This window comes from Phasianus colchicus, chromosome 22, assembly GCF_987193195.1.
Source record: "Phasianus colchicus chromosome 22, bPhaCol1.hap1.1, whole genome shotgun sequence".
Lineage (NCBI taxonomy): Eukaryota > Metazoa > Chordata > Aves > Galliformes > Phasianidae > Phasianus > Phasianus colchicus.
The window spans coordinates 6,974,469-6,991,580 of NC_143457.1; the positions used below are offsets into that span (position 1 = coordinate 6,974,469).

General features: G+C 56.3%; 3 protein-coding genes across 6 annotated transcripts; 2 read left to right on the forward strand and 1 right to left on the reverse strand.

Moving 5' to 3' along the window:
- Nucleotides 1–263: 263 nt before the first annotated feature.
- Nucleotides 264–4,858, reverse strand: NOL9 (nucleolar protein 9). Its single transcript, XM_090123191.1, has 11 exons — nt 4,667–4,858; nt 4,358–4,583; nt 3,922–4,257; nt 3,743–3,839; nt 3,141–3,238; nt 2,699–2,860; nt 2,217–2,505; nt 1,748–1,859; nt 1,212–1,389; nt 884–1,017; nt 264–569 (listed from the first exon to the last, which is right to left on the reverse strand). Exons 1-11 carry the CDS (start codon nt 4,856–4,858, stop codon nt 441–443), a joined length of 1,953 nt encoding a protein of 650 aa, XP_089979317.1. The 3' UTR covers nt 264–440.
- Nucleotides 4,859–4,957: 99 nt separating this feature from the next.
- Nucleotides 4,958–10,315, forward strand: TAS1R1 (taste 1 receptor member 1). Of its 2 annotated transcripts, none has more exons than XM_090123126.1 (6): nt 4,958–5,094; nt 5,177–5,483; nt 5,658–6,446; nt 6,938–7,150; nt 7,573–7,693; nt 8,743–10,309. In XM_090123126.1, the coding sequence occupies exons 1-6, from the start codon at nt 4,958–4,960 to the stop codon at nt 9,669–9,671; spliced, it is 2,496 nt and encodes an 831-aa protein (XP_089979252.1). In that variant the 3' UTR covers nt 9,672–10,309. The 2 variants fall into 2 exon arrangements, with proteins under 2 accessions (XP_089979252.1, XP_089979253.1); XM_090123127.1 differs by having other exon boundaries at nt 5,011–5,094; nt 6,776–7,150; nt 8,743–10,315.
- A 38-nt stretch (nt 10,316–10,353) lies between these two features.
- ZBTB48 (zinc finger and BTB domain containing 48) lies at nt 10,354–16,861 on the forward strand. 3 transcript variants are annotated; one of them, XM_090123128.1, is made up of 10 exons: nt 10,358–11,297; nt 12,322–12,433; nt 12,871–12,963; nt 13,451–13,537; nt 14,006–14,160; nt 14,780–14,916; nt 15,346–15,510; nt 15,665–15,753; nt 16,075–16,209; nt 16,313–16,861. In XM_090123128.1, the coding sequence occupies exons 1-10, from the start codon at nt 10,405–10,407 to the stop codon at nt 16,316–16,318; spliced, it is 1,872 nt and encodes a 623-aa protein (XP_089979254.1). In that variant the 5' UTR covers nt 10,358–10,404; the 3' UTR covers nt 16,319–16,861. The 3 variants fall into 3 exon arrangements, with proteins under 3 accessions (XP_089979255.1, XP_089979254.1, XP_031469449.1); XM_090123129.1 differs by having other exon boundaries at nt 10,354–11,297; nt 14,043–14,160; nt 15,264–15,510; nt 16,075–16,861; XM_031613589.2 differs by having other exon boundaries at nt 10,360–11,297; nt 16,075–16,861.
- Nucleotides 16,862–17,112: the final 251 nt, after the last annotated feature.

A 17,112-nucleotide genomic window follows, 5' to 3' on the forward strand; every position in this document is an offset into this window, starting at 1 on the left:
GCACCGAGCTCACAAAAAATTCAGGAGAAAACAGACAAAAGAAAGACCAGCATACACTCTTAAAACCACGGGTAAAGCAGACTACTGTGAAGTTAGGCTCTCACCCCCCTGCCGCAGGGGCTCACACTCCTCTGAGCTCCAGCACTAACTGCTTCAGCCAGGAGGAGCATGACTGCTTTAATTAAGAGCTTCTGCCAATCACCCACGGGTTGTATAAGCCACATCCATGTCACTGCAGGCTTTGGAAGGAATTCAAACCAAACCAACGTTTTCAACTTATTTATTACAAAACACCAGAATACATACTGAAAATATAAAATACTGTTAAAAATGATGTTTTAGTATCTACAGATCAGCTGCTTGCTTGGGGTCTCCTGCAGCTGTGGACCCCAGGCCTCCTGCCATACAAAACAAATCCTGCAGTCCAAAGTCCAAAGGCTTCAAGTGTAATCACACTGGAATGTGCATTCCCTCTTCTTGAAATGCTTCTTCTTTCTCAGCTTCCCAGACCCCAAAATGCTGTAGTTATACTCAGATGTGACGTAAGGGATCTCTCCCTCAATTCCTTCCTGAAAAAACAAAACCAAAAAGTAGAACAACTTCACAGATCTGTGCCTTCAATTGAAGGCACCTCCCTTTAAAAACAGAGCAGCGTTTACTGATGAATACAAGAAAGCTACCACCGAACCAACCCTATGTTGATATCTGAAAAGCATGAATGTTCTCTTGGTTGCTTCTGTGCATTAAGGGCAATTTCCCAGGGGTACAACCATGCTAGTGTCCAGACAGCTCTGGACACGTGCAAGCCTCAAAGCAAGCAAAAATCTGCCAGCAAGATTAACCCTACAACAGTTTTTCCAACCTCCTCCCAGGCAACTCCTACCTGGCTCACAAAAATGCAGTTTGGAATAGCAATGTTTCCCAGCAGAAGGCAGTTCACTACTCTGAGGTTCTCAGGAGGCACCGGGGTCAGGATGTGATAGAGATGCTTCTCCATGTCGACCCCTCGGACAATTCCTGAAAGACACAGCGTTCAGCCAGACCTGGCCCATACATTTTGTATAACCTACTTAGAATCTGCTTTGGGAAACATGAACCTAATCCTACTTTTCCAGTTGTTTTTGGAAAGAGAAGATAATTCCACCATTCTGCAACACAGCTCAGAATACAACACGTGAGAACACGGCTTAAGGTTTCCCAGCCTCACTCACCGAAGCCAAGGCAATCACAGATGGGTGTCTGTGTCAGCAGCACTGGCCCGGCAGTTTGGCATCTGATTTCATCTGGTATCCTGCAGAGCCCAACCCAGCTGGCATTCACTGCATACATGATGTTGGTAGGAGCAACATCGGTATGAATAACCCTGAGTGCAACAGCATTAAAAGGTACCTGAGGGGGAAGGAAAAGAACGAAAAGAAACACACTGTGTCAACAGCTGAGCTTCAGTTTTGTGTACTTAACTTAACCTGAACTTGAACCCAACTAGAAAGCCACCAACCACGTCTACAAATAGACATTACAGCAAACAGTTTCAGCACTAACAACTGAACACACAGAAAACATGTGCTACAGTGACACTGTAACACAAAAGCCTTGTCTTTTAATTAAAAGCACCGATCAGCTGTTTATCTTGGATTACAAAGCATTTTTCTCCCCACCTTCCAAAACACGTTCACAGTACAACTTTCAATTCCCAGCAGCCAGACCCCCTGCAGCACCTGCCACCCCCTCCAGAAGGCCCATGTACCTGATATGGCACGAGGCTGTGCAGCGGAAGGACGGATGCCACATCTGGGGGCTGCAGCTGCCCCAAGTAACCCAGTATGGACATGTCACGTAGGATGCTGCTGTGCACTCGCCTGGAAAAAATAAACACAACAAATCAAGAAGTGGAAGTTCTAATTGGAAGCTGCACTTGGTGTAGAAATCTGCATAATTAGCAGTAATTACTGGGAGTAGGGTAAGGTCCCCTTTCTGTTCCCCACACCTCCCCCTACACAAAAACAAAATGAAAATGCTCTCAACAATCTCCTCCAAAAACTTCAATCAAAACTCGAGCAAACCTGTCAAGAGAATAAACAGCCTCACAGGCTATGACCAAATTAATGGGGCTCTGAAGGCTAATATGAAAGTTCTCTGCTATGCATTTACTATCAACACTAAGCATACTTTTATTGAGCCAATTAAGAATGACACAATGCTAATTTTCCACTTACGCTTCACCTGCAGCCCCAGCTCGAGGGAATTCAGGGTGGACATAGAGCAGTTTATACTCAGGAGCTGATGCATCTTCCTCCCCTTCAGAGCACTTCCAGCTCTCTGCTGCACTCAGGTCCATCTGCTTGCCCTTGGCTTGCTGCTTGCCCTTGGTGTACAGCCCGGGAGCCAGATGGACGTTCTCAGGGGTGAGCGGAGCCATGGCCTTCCAGTCGTACACATCCATCTGAACCACGTGAGTGGGCGACAGCAGCCGGATTAGATCAGTCAGAAGCAGCAACCCCTCACCTTCAGGGAGCACAGGATACACAGTTAGTGTCACCACGCTAAGAAATCTGAACGCTGTCAGAGAAGACCAACAACAGCTTGCGTGGAGTGAGCTCTATTTTCATGCTCCCAACTCTGCAAAGTGAGGCGATACACTGTCAGGTTGTTATGCTCCCTCTGCACCACCCCTTCAGAATGGATTCATCGTGTTTACCTTTCACCCAGCCCATAGTGTTGATGACTAAAGGTACTTCCTTCCTGTAGGAGCTGAACACGTACTTCACCACATCGACGTATCTCTCTGTGTCCTGCTCACAGCTGGTCTGCCCATAGTACACCATCTTGCGCGGCGTCCGTTGGTGCGTGAATGGTGGACCTGGGAAGGAAAGCACATCTCCAGCACTCCCACTTATCTTCTCTCTGCTAACACACAGAGCGAAGACCAAGGGAGGAGAACAGCTCCACATTACTTATCAAGATTTGCACGTGGAGCTCAGATGCCCTCAGCAAAAGAACTTTTATGGCCTTTTATTCTCTACGTGTACTTTTGCTACGTGTAGCAACTTCCCCCAAAGTACACACAGCCTATACCCAAAAAGCACCTTCTGGGAACATCAGATGTTTCTGCCAACTACAGGAAGCAGCAAAGCACGTACCGAGAAACGGCTCCGTTACGTTACTTAAAGACACGCATCCGGGCGGCGTGAATTCAGTCTGCCCTATGTCACATTCCATGTACTCAACGGAGGGAAGGCTGCAGTGAAAGAAGCCCATAGATTAGCATGCACTGAGAAGAACAAGAACGCTGCTTTGAATACAGCTGAAGCAAAATTAGACTTTGTTCCGGGTCATCAAAATTAAACCGGACACAGTCAAACCACACTTGTTCAACGTTCCCTCGAGTAAGGGAAGGGCAGAGACAAGGACTCAAAGGGCACTCCTACACCACACTGCAGATCCCGTGCTTATACTGTAATAGCTCTGTGCCCATCCAGTCTTCAGGAAAGCAGTCAGAATGATAAATCAGAGGCGGTACCAATCAGGTCAGCCTCTCTCTACGTTAACTGGGCACTCTAAGAGCAGCGTCTTAAGGTTTATAAGCTCTAACCTCTATGCTAAGCAGGCAACGGCCAAGGCAAAAGGCACACCTTGCTCTGCCACGAATCTGCAGTGACAAGGCCGTTTTTGGCAGCAAGCTTTCCCTCTCCCACAGCTCAGACGCAGCACTCACGGAGCTGCAGAGCGCGGGAGCACTCACTGGTTCAGCAGCAGGTTGATCAGGTATCTGTTAAACGTGGACTTGCCGATGCTCTTTGGGCCGCACACCATGATGACCGGAACGCCTTCGTCCTCCCCTATCAGGACACACAACACACGCTGCAGGGCCCGCCGCAGAGCGCTCAGCTCACAGCAGCTTGCAGCCAGCGCGGCACTCACCGCAGCAGACCCGCACCAACTCCTGCAGGGCGCTCAGCGTGCTGTCGGACAGCAGCAGGCCGCGCTCGGGGCCGCAGGGCACGATGCCCACCGCCGCCAGCACCGCCGCCAGCACCGCCGCCTCGGCCGTCACGTCGGGCTCGTCCTCGTCCCCGTCGGGGCGGCGCGGGGTCGGGCTGCCGGCGGCGCCCGGCGGGGCGCGGCTCACCTGGGGCTCGAAGAGGCGGCAGAGCGGCGGCAGGCTGAGCAGGAAGCGCGTCGCGGCCGTGTCCAGGTGCTCCAGCAGCACCACGGCGCACTCGGGGGAGAACCGCGCCATCAGCTTCAGCCGCGCCTCTGGGGAAGGGGGGAGGAGAGCGCGAAATGGCGGCGGCGGCCCGCGAAATGGCGGCGGCGGCCCCGCGCCCCCCCCGCCCCCCCGGCGCCCCCAACTCACGGCGGCGGACGCGGCGGGCGCGCAGGGCGCGGCGGGCGGCGGCGCGGAGCTGCCGGGGGTCGGCGTAAGGAGCGCGGGCGGCGGGCAGCGCCTCCAGGGACAGCGCGCAGTGCGTGGGCGGCGACAGCAGCGGCAGCGGCGGCTGGTGCGGACCCACGGCGAAGCCCAGCACCCGCACGGCGCCGTACAGACACGTGAGGCGGCACTTCCCGCTGAACGTCAGCGCCTGCGGAACGGCGGGGACGCGCCAGGTCAGACGGAGGCGGCGCGGGAGCGGCCGCGGGTCCGGGGCGGGTCGGGTCGGCGCACCTGCTGCGGGCCCAGGAGCAGCACGGCCGCGCCCTCCGCCGCCTCTACGGCCGCGAGCCCCGCCCCGCCCGGCGGCGCCACGCCGGCCCGCGCGAAGGAGGCGGCGAACTCCCGCCACGCGGCCTCGGCGCGGCCCTCCCCGGCAGCGCCGCGGTTCGGAGCCCGGCGGGGACGGCCGCGCCGCGCCGGCATGGCGGCCTCGCCTGCGCCGCTCTCGCGAGAGCCGCGCGCCGCCCCGCCCCGCCCCGCGCCCTCAAGAGGCGCCGCCCGCGCCGCCCGCCCCGCCCCGCCATGCCGCCGCTCCTCCTGCTGCTCTGCGCCCGGCTCTGCGCCGCCGCCCTCAGCGGCCGCGGCGAGTTCCGCCTGGCCGGGCTCTTCCAGATCCACGAGCTGCGGCCCGGCCGGCCGCTGGCGCGCGGCTGCGGCGTGTGAGTGGGCGAGGGCTCACGGGAGCCGCCGTTCCCCGCTGCCGCCGCGTGCCCGGCGCAGCTCAACCCGCTTTGCTCGCAGGGCTGCCGCCTTCAGGAGCCACGGCTACCACCTCTCGCAGGCCATGCGCTTCGCCGTGGAGGAGATCAACAACTCCAGCGCGCTCCTCCCCAACGTCACGCTGGGCTACGAGATCCACGACACCTGCACGGAGGCCGCCAGCCTGCACGCCACGCTGCGCGCCCTCGGCCGGAACGGACGGCACCGCATCGAGCTGCTGAGCGCCCTGCAGCGCTACGAGCCGCGGGCCGTGGCCGTCATCGGGCCCGACAGCACCCAGCTGGCCCTCACCGCGGCCGCCATCCTGGGCGTCTTCCTCGTGCCGGAGGTCGGTCCCGCTCCCCGGCGGCGACGCGCGCTCTAGCGTTGCTTAGGTTCTCGCTCCGGAACGTCTGCCGCCTCCCCGGGCTGCTTTTGAACCCTGCTCCCTGTGCTGCTGTTCCCTCCTGCCGGGGCAGCGGATCCCCCCGTGTGCCACCCCCTCCCCTGGCTTCCTTTGCAGATCAGCTACGAAGCCTCTCTGGAGATGCTGAGCCTGAAGCGGTTCTACCCGTCGTTCCTGCGCACCATCCCCAGCGATGGGCAGCAAGTGAAGGCCATTGCGCTGCTGCTGCAGCACTTCGGGTGGACTTGGGTTGCTCTGGTGGGCAGCGACAACACCTATGGTAGGGATGGGCTGAACGCCCTCTACGAGCTGCTGGCCACAAGTGACGTGTGTGTTGCCTACCGGGGTGTCATCCCTGCAACCAAGGATGCCAGCAGCCCGGAGTTCCACAAGCTGATCCAAATCCTCGTGGACATCAGGGTCAATGTCACTGTTGTCTTCTCCAACAGGGGGAGTGCCCAGCCCTTCTTTGAGGCAGTGGTGCAGGAGAACATCACAGGAATGGTGTGGGTGGGCTCTGAAGACTGGTCTTTAGCCCAAACCATCTGGCAGGTGCCCGGCATCCGAAATGTTGGCTCTGTGATTGGCATTTCGGTTGAGCAGGCAGAGCCCACAATGCTGAAACGCCTTGAATCTTGGGAAAATGCAAAGGAACGTGGTGTGTCTGGAAGTGTTGGCAGCACAGGGCTGGTGGGGGAAAATGGATCGAGCAGCAGTGAAGGAGTCCAGCTGAACTGTACCCAGCACTGCCCAGGATGTCACTTGCTTGCTGATACCCCAGACATATATGACATTCAGGCCTCTTACAACGTGTACTCTGCTGTGTATGCAGTGGCCCACGGCCTCCATGACCTGCTGGGCTGTGCCTCAGGGGTGTGCAGCAAAGGCAGAGTCTATCCCTGGCAGGTAAGAGCAAGGTGAGGAAGGCCCCTCTTCCCTCTGCAGCCCAGATTTTTTCCTTGTGCACAGGGGTTTTCCATCTCTGAAAATCCTTTCTGCACCAAAGAGAACAGGGCTGCACTGCTCAGAGTTCAAAGTCTCTTGGCCTCTGGCTATGTGGGATTGGCACAAAAAAGGCTCTCCCTTAACTGGTGCCAACAGCCTTATCTGACTCCCTTCAGCCTTCCCTCTGGTTGCTGCACAGCAGCTTCACTGTAGGCTCCAGCTGTCACAGGTACAGCAGCCTGGATCCAGACCCACACTCTCAGCTCACTCTCTCATTCTTCTGTCTGTAGTCCCTTGCAGAAACCTGGAAGAGATCTGCTGCTGCTGGACATGTGCTACTTACAACAGAATCTGAGAGGAAGGCAGAAAGGGGACTGCTAGCACCTTCCTCTCTGAAAGCAAGACTCCCCTGTCATCAGGAAGGGCTCTACTCTTACTCTTCTTTCTTACAGCTCCTACAAAAAATCAAGCAGGTAAACTTCAGCCTGCACAAGAGCCAGATCTCATTTGATGCCAATGGGAACATTCGTAAAGGTTATAACATCATTGCCTGGAACTGGGGAGGCCAGAGTTGGGCTTTTGATGTGGTTGGAGCTTTCACTGTGAACCCTGACCAGCTGCACATTGACCAGAGCAAAATCCTGTGGCACACAAAAGATCACCAGGTACAGTTCTGCATTCAAATCTTATTTATTGTCAAGCCAACTACCTTAACAACATTACTTCTTGGGTATTTCCCCAGAGCAGAAGAAATGTGAAGGCGGGGGGGCGGGGGGGTACAGATGGTTATCTACATTCTGAGTAACAACTTTCATTTGAAACAAACAAACAAACAAACAAGCAGAGCATATGAACCTAAGGGCTCTCACCTCCTATTTTTACCTTCAAACAACCCGATTTTCCCAATATATCTAGAAAATGGACAACATGACAAGCTCCCAGCTGCTGCCCAGGATCTATCCTGATGGCCAGCAGCCAGCTTTCCAGTGCTCACTAGTCTTGGGCTGTACTCTGTCCTCTCACCCACCCAGCTCACGCTGCCCCAGAGGCCCTGCCTCTGCCTGAGTGGCTGCTGTGCTCCCAGCAGGCTCCTGTCTCAGTCTGCTCCTGGCCCTGTGCAGCTGGGGAGATGAGGCTGCAGCAGAATCGCCACAGGTGCTGCTTCAGCTGTGTGGCCTGTCCGGCAGGGACCTTCCTGAACAGAACAGGTCAGTAAACCCTTGGCAACCTCTTCCTCCCCTTCCTTATTGCTCAGTTTCTTTATCTGCACCCTTCATTACACCAGTTCCTTGCTTCTGCTCTGTCCTCTCCCTGCACCTAGCCTCCACAGTTACTGCTTCTTTTTTTAAACTTCCTGTGAGCAGTAAAAAAACCTCAGAGCTCACCTGAATGTGGTCAGTCTGGCTTCCCTGTTTGCTTACTTGTGGGCATGCAAAGCTCATGCCCTGCACTCAGCCCTGTGCTTTCCAAGGGTTACTGTCAACAGATGGTTCCGTGCAGTCAAATTACCAGCAGAGATAGTGCCAGCAGAGCCTCTTTCTCTTGTGGTCAGGAGACAAGGGATGTCTGGTTTGACAGCTGCTTCCTGAGCCACATCCTCAGGGAGGGAAATTGAGCCTAGTGTTGCCTTTGTGCTGTAGATGGTACTCAGTGCTTCCGCACTGTGTGGTCACCAGCAGCTCCACAGTTCTTGGGGCATATGGAAATGTCCCCTTCCTGGGGCTGATGGCAGGGCTTCCCTGACACAGACTCACTAGCCACCATGATAAATGCCTTGACAGTATGTGCTCCTGGTCCCTGACAGCCTTGGTGTGTCTGCGCTGAGCGTGGCAGAAATGCCAGCTCTGGCTAATGGTGGGAGTGGTGAGCCCCAAAAGACATCAGTTCTCTCACCTGCAGGAGGAGGACTGCCAGTGCAAACTACTGTGTACACAAACCCCACGCTCCCTGCAGCCCTGTCCCACTCAGCTGAGTCCCTCTGAGCCAGCAGGCACGATGCAGCCCAGGGCTCTCCTCTATGTGCTTCTCCAGCCACACAATGCTACGCCCTATAATTCCCAAGTCGCTGTCCCTTTCCCAAGCAATGGACTTTTGGGAAAAGAACACTCCTTGCTTCTGAAGGCTTAGAAGCACTGAGGGGAAGGCAAACAATCAGAGTCAACTCTAGGGAAGTACTTGAGGCGTGAGGTCATGGTGCCCCACCAGGACAAATCACTTACCCGGGCCGTGGCTCCCACTTGGGTGCTGTTCTCTCCAGCCCTGTATGCCTGCCAGGCCTGTGGGAGGGACGAGTGGGCGCCCATAGGGAGCGAGACCTGCTTCAACAGGACCGTGGAGTTCCTGTCCTGGGCTGATCCCCTCTCCTGGGTGCTGCTGATCCCCACTGTGCTCCTGCTGCTGCTCATGGCGGGGCTGGCTGTGCTCTTTGCCCGGAACGCCTCCACACCGGTGGTCAGGTCAGCGGGCGGCAAGATGTGCTTCCTCATGCTGGGCGCCCTGGCCTGTGCCTGCAGCAGCATCTTCTTCAACTTCGGGGAGCCCACCTGGCTCTCGTGCCTGGTGCGCTTCCCACTCTTCACCATCAGCTTCACCGTCTTCCTCTCGTGCGTGGCAACGCGCTGCTTCCAGATCGTCTGCATCTTCAAACTGAGCGCGCGGTGGCCGGCACTGCACGAGGCCTGGCAGCGGCGCGGCGGCCCGGCGCTGTTCATCGCGGCCAGCACAACGGCGCAGGCGGTGCTGTGCGTGGCGGCGGTGGCTTCGAGCCCCGCGGGGCCGCAGAGGCTTTACAGCGTGGCGGCCGATCGCGTGGTGCTGGAGTGCGGCGCGGGCAGCGCGCCCGGCGAGACGGCCGCCATACTGTACAACGTGCTGCTCAGCCTGGGCTGCTTCGCGCTGAGCTACGCGGGGAAGGACCTCCCCGCCGACTACAACGAGGCCAAGTGCCTGACCTGCAGCCTGCTGCTGCACCTCGCCTGCTTCGCCGCCGTCCTCTGCACGCAGAGCGCCTTCCGCGGGCGGAGCGCGGCGGTGACGACGGCGCTGGGCTCGCTGGGCACGCTGGCACCGCTGCTGGGCGGTTACTTCCTGCCAAAGGGCTTCGTAGTGCTGCTGCGGCCGCACCTCAATACGGCCGAGCACTTCCAGCGGGCGATCCGCAGCTACACGCGGCGCCGCGACGACTAACGTCCAAAGCGCGGCCGTCACGGGCAGGTCGCCGCATCAGCACGTCACTTCCGGGAGCGGTGGCGGCATTTGTCTCTGTAGCGTCACATCCGGCCGCTCAGCATTCATTACATCCGGCGTTCTACTTCCTTGTTCGTCACATCCGGTGCGTCACTTCCGTGCACGGCAAATTAGGCCCGCCACTTCCGTGTTCGTCACATCCGGTGCGTCACTTCCATGCATGGCAAATTAGGCCCGCCACTTCCGTGTTCGTCACATCCGGTGCGTCACTTCCGTGCATGGCAAATTAGGCTCGCCACTTCCGTGTTCGTCACATCCGGGGCGTCACTTCCGTGCATGGCAAATTAGGCCCGCCACTTCCGTGTTCGTCACATCCGGTGCGTCACTTCCGTGCATGGCAAATTAGGCCCGCCACTTCCGTGTTCGTCACATCCGGTGCGTCACTTCCGTGCATGGCAAATTAGGCCCGCCACTTCCGTGTTCGTCACATCCGGTGCGTCACTTCCGTGCATGGCAAATTGGGCTCGCCACTTCCGTGTTCGTCACATCCGGTGCGTCACTTCCGTGCATGGCAAATTAGGCTCGCCACTTTCGTGTTCGTCACATCCGGTGCGTCACTTCCCTGCATGGCAAATTAGGCCCGCCACTTCCGTGTTCGTCACATCCGCTGCGTCACTTCCGTGCATGTCAAATTAGGCCCGCCACTTCCGTGTTCGTCACATCCGGGGCGTCAATGCCTTGTTCTGCACATCCGGCGTTCTACTTCCTCATTCGTCACATCCGGGGCGTTAATTCGTCACATCCGGCATCCGACTTCCCTGTTCTTTACATCCGGCGCCACAGTTCCGCCTGCGTCACATCCGGCGCGCGGCCGCGATGGCGGTGTGGCGGTGCTGGTCCCAGTAGCTTTTCGGCCATGGCGGGGGCGGCGGCGGCAGCGCACAGTGTGCGCGTGCTGCGGGAGCTGAACCGGCAGCGCGCGGCCGGGCAGTTCTGCGACGCGACGCTGGGCGTGGGCGGACGCGAGTTCCGCGCGCATTGGCCGGTGCTCGCCAGCTGCTCCCGCTTCTTCCGCGCTCGCGGCGGCGGCGGCGGTGCCGGGCCGGTGGCGCTGCCCGAGGGCCTGGCCGACACCTTCCAGCTGCTGCTCGACTTCTTTTACACCGGGCGCCTGGCGCTGACGGCGCACAACCGCGCCCGCCTGCTCGCCGCCGCCGAGCTGCTGGGTGTGCCGGACGCCGTGGCGCTTTGCCGCGCCTTCCGCCCCGCCACCGCCCGGCAGCGGCCCCGCCGCGCCCCCGGCCCCGCGCTGCGCCCCGCCGAACCGCCCGAGGTCCTCAGCCCGGCGGTGCCGGAGGGGGAGCGCCCAGCGGGGCTGCCCGGCCCGGAAAGCGCGGTGACCCTGCCCGTTCCTCCGCCCGTGAGCTCTCCCCCCGTGGCGGCGACGGGCGGCGGTGGGACGGGGGACAGCGACGCGGAGCCCCACCCCGAGAAGAAGGCGCTGCGCAGTAAAGGGAAGCCCGGCGCGGGGGCGGCGGGGAGCAGGAAAGGCACAGCGGTGCCCGTGGAGTGCCCTACGTGTCATAAAAGCTTCCTCAGCAAATATTACCTTAAAGTGCACAACAGGTAACGCCCTGAGCTTCATTCTGTTCCTTCTGAGCAGGGGATCCCGGTGGGGTGGGGGCTGAGTAGAGGCTCACCAGTGCAGAGGGCTCTGCTTGGTGCTGGTGGGTGCTGCTGAGGGATGGCTGGGCGTCCCCGCGGCACCTCGGGGCCCTCAGCTCTCTGCCTCCCAGGCAGTGTGGGAGGTGTTACCTGAGGTGCTGCTGGAGCTGCAGGCAGGAGGAGCCCATTTGGGGGACACAAGGGCTGCAGGTGGATGGCAGTGAAAGGAGAAGGAGCTGCCAACTCCTTTGGCTTTGGTGAGAGTAATGCATGGGGCTGTTAGCTCCTAGGCTTCCAGAATGAGCAAGCGTTGCGTAGCTGGTAGAAGGGCGATACAAGAATGTAACAACAAAGGGACCAGCACAGATAGGATGGTATTTCACAGGAAAAGTAAAGGTACTCAACCATCTCTGAAGATCTTGGCTTGCAGAAAGGACTTCTCAGGGGAGGGATCTCCACTAGAGATCCTTCCCCAGTAGCAGTCAGCCTGTAATGAGGTCTAAGAGAGGTGCAGCCAGGCTGCACCCCTTCTGATCGCACAGCTGAATTGCCTTTACCTGTGCTCCCAGGCCCGACTGGGTTGTTTCCCCAGGTGCTCAATGAGAGATTCAGACTATGGCTCACAGTTCCCATACAGTAGATCACACTTGCAACAAGCAGGGTGATGGAGCGTGCTCTGGGAACATGGAGGTGCATGTGGACATCCTGGGATCAGCAGAAGTGTGTTCAAAAGGGGGCTTTAAATGGTTCTTTCCAGCTTCATCAGCAGCTGTTGCATACACTAGAGCAGAGGCAGCTGGTGAGGCCTCAGGCTGCTGGCAGCAGAGACAAGTGGGGTTCTTGCATCCTCCCTTCAAAGCACAAGTGCTGGAGCACACAGACCAGCAAGTGTTCTTTTGTGTGGGCACTTCCCAGTGTGGGCTCAGGAGCTCGGTGCTGCTGTTACTCTGTCAGTAATGAATGCTCTGCATTTGTGTCTCCCCAGGAAACACACTGGAGAGAAGCCATTTGAATGCTCTAAATGTGGTAAATGTTATTTTAGAAAAGAGAATCTCCTGGAGCACGAAGCCAGAAATTGCATGAGCCGAACTGAGCAGGTACACGTATGAAGTCACCACCAGTCTCTCCTCAGGGGGTGGGAGAAAATATGCAGCTGGAGCAGGTGCTCTTTTGCAGAAGCAGAATTCAGCCTCTTTCCAGCTGCTGACAAAGCCCCCTCCTTATTGGAGCACGCTTTCTGGCTCCCCCAGAGCGTGATGAAAGTCCAATAGGTTAGCAGCTCTTCTGTTCATGACATGCTAGCACATGGCTTCTCACAGGTTTCTTTGTTTTTTTTTTTCCCAAGCACACGAGAGCACTCTTTGTCCTGGAAGAGATATGAGTTTTAGCAGTGCAGGCGAAACACATTATCTAGGCACGGTGCCCAGATGGCAAGTGCTGCTCTCAGTTGTGGGGATAGCTGCTGGTTTCATGTCCAACTCCTGGCATCTTCCTTTCCTGTCACACAGAAGCTGATGCTTTCCTTCTCTTGCAGGTTTTCACGTGCTCTGTCTGCCAGGAGGTGTTCAAGAGGCGGATGGAACTGCGGCTCCACGTGGTGTCGCACACGGGGGAGATGCCCTATAAGGTCAGCAGTGCACATAGCTGCTACAGCCTGGTGTTGGGGCGAGCAGGGCAGGCATGCCTTTCTATTCTGGGGAGCCTGGCCTTGCCTGGCAGGTGCTGTACTGGGGGCTGTGCCACCACCTGGTGGCAGGGACACTCCGGTGCCTGCAGTGCATCATGTCTGACTGCAAGCGTGGCTTTTCTCCCCGGTACCTGCCTTTCTCCTCATCCTTAATATTGCCATCCCTGGGTCCCTTCCCTGTGAGCTGTCAATTGTCTCTAGCGGCAGCAGAGGCATTCCCCACCTCTGAGCTGGAACAAGCTCTTGAGACACACCAGAGCCAGACGGTTCTTCCTGTGGCTCTGCAGCATAGGCACCTACTGCCTTGCTGGAGATTTGTCTTTGTGTCAGAACGACTCCTGTGCCAGTTGTGCAGGCATGTCACTGATCCTCTCCTCGTGTTGCGGTCACTGTAAGGTGGCTGGAAGCTGACTCTCCTGTATTTCAGTGTTCCTCCTGCGTGCAGCAGTTCATGCAGAAGAAGGACTTGCAGAGCCACATGATAAAGTTGCATGGCGCACCGAAGCCCCATGCGGTAAGGGGAGCATGCTGGCACAAGGTGGGGTGAGTGGAGGTGGTATTTTTTAATGCTTTCTCTGCGGTACTGTAGAGATCTTGAGAGAGGATTATCCTGCTCTGAGCTACAGAGTGATTCCCATTATCCTTTCTGGTTCTGCTAAGCAAGGCAGGGAGTTATGGAATGCTGAAAAGCTCCTGGAAATGGTTTTTATTTTGGATAAATGAGCAGCCCTCATGGCTCTTTTTAACTGATAAATCCATATATACTGACCAGCTTTTCAGTTCTGGCTGGCTGTCTCATCCCATTCAGCATTTTGAAGCTTGGTATTGCTGCAGGCAGGCCCCAACACATCAGCAGTGTGCAGCAGGGTGCATCTTGCATGGCACAGTTGGTGCTGCAAGGGGAGCAGGTCTGTTCCGGGTGCACACTGTGAGCTGTGTGTGGGTGAGCTGCCTAACCCTGAGCTCTCCTATGGACTTGCAGTGCTCAACTTGCTCCAAGTGCTTTCTGTCTCGGACAGAGCTGCGCCTGCATGAGGCATTCAAGCACCGGGGAGAGAAACTGTTTGTCTGCGAGGAGTGTGGACACAGAGCCTCAAGTCGCAATGGCTTGCAGATGCACATCAAGGCCAAGCACAGGTATGACATGACCTCTTCCCTCCTCTGTGTCACTAGTGAACTCCTTCTCCCCAGGCTCCTGTGGGGTGGGTGCTGGGGAGCCTCCTGAAGTGTGTGGGGTGATGGAGTGGTGCTTGCTGCCCTCTGGTTTCCTTGGAGGTGACGTGCAACAGTTTCTGACAACTGCAGGTTGCTGGTATTGACAGCTGTTGGTGAGTGGCCAAACCTTAGTCCTGCTTGCCTCTCTACCAAAGGAAATATGTACTGTTTGCACTTTCTCTAAGGATAATAATGCAGGTGATGGCTGAAGCTCATCAGCTGTCCTGCCTGGCTAATTCCTGTCCTTGAAGTGGTGAGTTTGTGTTAGCTTTCCATGCTTCCCTTAGAGCTCTGGTTCCTGGGCTGCTTATATGGTGCCTGAGTGGCAGGAAGCACCAGCTCTGCACTTCAGAAGCATATGGGTGCAGAGGAGCATTTGTGGCCCTGCAAAATACTTTAGTTTGAGATAAGTTGAAGTAGGATTTAATTGCAGTGCTTTGAGAGAGTTGCGACAGCTAGTGTCAGACAGAGACAGAGATGAAGGTGACAGTTCTCCAACTGGGGGCTGCCTAAGGCTCAGCTGCCTTTCCCCTGCTCACAGGAACGAGCGTCCCTACGTCTGTGAGTTCTGCCATCACGCCTTCACACAGAAAGCAAACCTCAACATGCATCTGCGTACACACACCGGTGAGAAGCCCTTCCAGTGCCACCTCTGCGGCAAGACCTTCAGGACACAAGGTACCCCCCTGGGACGCAGCACTGCATACCTGCAGCCCCCCTTTCCTATCCCAGGTGGCCACCTGGGAGCTGGGAGTGCTGAGCACCCTGCTCCCCCCATCTGCAACCTCTGAAACAGCTGTGCTGAGAAACCTCTGTTTTCCCTCTAGAGCAAGGCGTGCTCTTGTGTATGTAGGATAACACTTCAGGAGGGAACATTCCCTTTATTCTTTTTACTCCCATAGCACAAAAAGAGGAATACAGTGGTGAATCTTTCACAACTATGGTTAGCTCAGAGCAACAAGCTCCTGCTTTTGCCCCTCTAAGAATTCATAACCAGCCTAGCACAGAGCACCTGGTCTCACCAGTGTAGCACAATGTACCTGTGCCCAAAGTGGGGCACCCAGTGGACTGCTGACCTGCAGCTGTCTCTCCTTCTGCTCATGGCAGCGAGTCTGGACAAACACAACCGGACCCACACCGGGGAGCGCCCCTTCAGCTGTGAGTTCTGTGACCAGAGGTTCACAGAGAAGGGGCCCCTCCTGAGGCACATCGCCAGTCGGCACCAGGAGGGGAGGCCCCACTTCTGCCAGATCTGTGGGAAAACATTCAAAGGTATCTTCTGCTTACAGTTGTGGCTTTGTGCCACTGTTCCAGGCTGTGGTCCTTTCCATGTCTTGATGCCCTTCTGCCGTAGTGCTTCACACAGTGTGGGCCTGCAGCTGTTCTGCCTGCAGGGCTGCTGTGAACTCCTTCCTTTTCTTCTCAGCTGTCGAGCAGCTGCGTGTCCACGTCCGCAGGCACAAGGGAGTGAGGAAGTTTGAGTGCACCGAATGTGGTTACAAGTTCACACGGCAGGTAGGACACAGCTCAGTGCTGGGATGTGTGCGACTCACACCACATGCCTGCTGGTGGCACAAGTATCCAGGGTTGCTCTGCTGCAGTGAGTGACACAAGCAGATTCCCAGGTTGTAAACAGGTTTCTTTGCACTGGGTGTTCTTAGGGCTGTAGGCAGTACAGGCAGCATGGGGGTGCTGTGCTCACTGCTGGGCAGCCTGCCCTTACAACCTGGTGCTCTGCGAGTGCAGGAGAGTCTTGCTGTGCTTTTGCCAGCCCTCCCTTTCAGAGAAGCACAGCACACCAGGCAAACCCTTCCTGCTCCTTTCTCCCTCTTGCAGGCACACTTGCGGCGCCACATGGAGATTCATGACCGGGTGGAGAACTACAACCCCCGGCAGCGGAAGCTTCGCAATCTGATCATTGAGGATGAGAAGGCAGTGGTGGTGGCACTGCAACCACCCCAGGAGCTGGAGGTGGGCTCAGCTGAGGTCATCGTGGAGTCCCTGTCCCACGGCCCCCTGCCCGAGGAGATCCCTGTGCAGAGACTCTGTTCAAATGACAACTTCTCTACAACAGATGTGATTGAGCAGTCACTGATAATAACTACAACAATTCCCGATGACTGTGAAACATGATGTGACTGTATGCATCCTTCCTACCAAACAAAGCATCGGGCCAGAGTGACTCTCTGCTACATTTGTTCTTCTCAGCCTGCGGAGCTCTAAGCTGTACGTCCAGCCCTTCTCCCTCCTCCTTCAAGGTAATGATCCCAACCCCGGATTGCAAAGAACATTTCTAATGAATTGATAATCAGGTATCAAATTAAGAAATATGAAGCTACTCAGAACAACTACTTAAGTAAATGTACATACAATGTATGAGATGAGATGTGATTGATGACTCCATGCGTGTAATACTGTGGATTGTTTTTTAATGAGCTCTCAGCTGTGGCTGGAAGGGAAGGCTAGCTCATCTGTAGCTCCAGTGCTAGCTCTTACCTTACTCCATTAGTTTTATGCTAATGATTAAAGCTCTTCCAGAAGAGTGTGACTCTGTCCCTTTCCTTAAACATGTGCTGAAACAACCCATTTCCTCAATTAAATCTATGCCTTGTGGTTTTGTTAAGCTTCTGCTGCCTATTACTGTTTCTTTGCTACATTAAAGGCATAGTGTGTTCTCTTACCTTCTCCCCCACTGAACACATTTAGCTGTTACTCAGCCTGAAAGAAGGAGGAACAGAACCATCCCATAAGCTCCTGTTTTCAGATGTGGGGAGTTAAAGTTGAAATATTTGAAATAACACGATCCAGGGAGGCATTACACATCAGCCTGGGCACAGGCATCACACCCACAACCCTTTTCCTTCTAGCACTCAC

Bases quoted from the DNA above. Each gene is read 5' to 3' on its own strand.
- NOL9 (XM_090123191.1), bottom strand. From the start codon at position 4,858: ATGCCGGCGCGGCGCGGCCGTCCCCGCCGGGCTCCGAACCGCGGCGCT. The intron at 4,258-4,357 runs GTGAGTTGGGGG...CCCCTTCCCCAG, and splicing joins CGCCCGCCGCGTCCGCCGCC to AGGCGCGGCTGAAGCTGATG. The intron at 2,861-3,140 runs GTACGTGCTTTG...TTTCCTTCCCAG, and splicing joins CGTAACGGAGCCGTTTCTCG to GTCCACCATTCACGCACCAA.
- ZBTB48 (XM_090123129.1), top strand. From the start codon at position 10,405: ATGCCTTGTTCTGCACATCCGGCGTTCTACTTCCTCATTCGTCACATC. The intron at 11,298-12,321 runs GTAACGCCCTGA...GTGTCTCCCCAG, and splicing joins TACCTTAAAGTGCACAACAG to GAAACACACTGGAGAGAAGC. The intron at 15,511-15,664 runs GTATCTTCTGCT...TTTTCTTCTCAG, and splicing joins CTGTGGGAAAACATTCAAAG to CTGTCGAGCAGCTGCGTGTC.
- TAS1R1 (XM_090123126.1), top strand. From the start codon at position 4,958: ATGCCGCCGCTCCTCCTGCTGCTCTGCGCCCGGCTCTGCGCCGCCGCC. The intron at 5,095-5,176 runs GTGAGTGGGCGA...CTTTGCTCGCAG, and splicing joins CTGGCGCGCGGCTGCGGCGT to GGCTGCCGCCTTCAGGAGCC. The intron at 7,151-7,572 runs GTACAGTTCTGC...TGCTCCCAGCAG, and splicing joins GGCACACAAAAGATCACCAG to GCTCCTGTCTCAGTCTGCTC.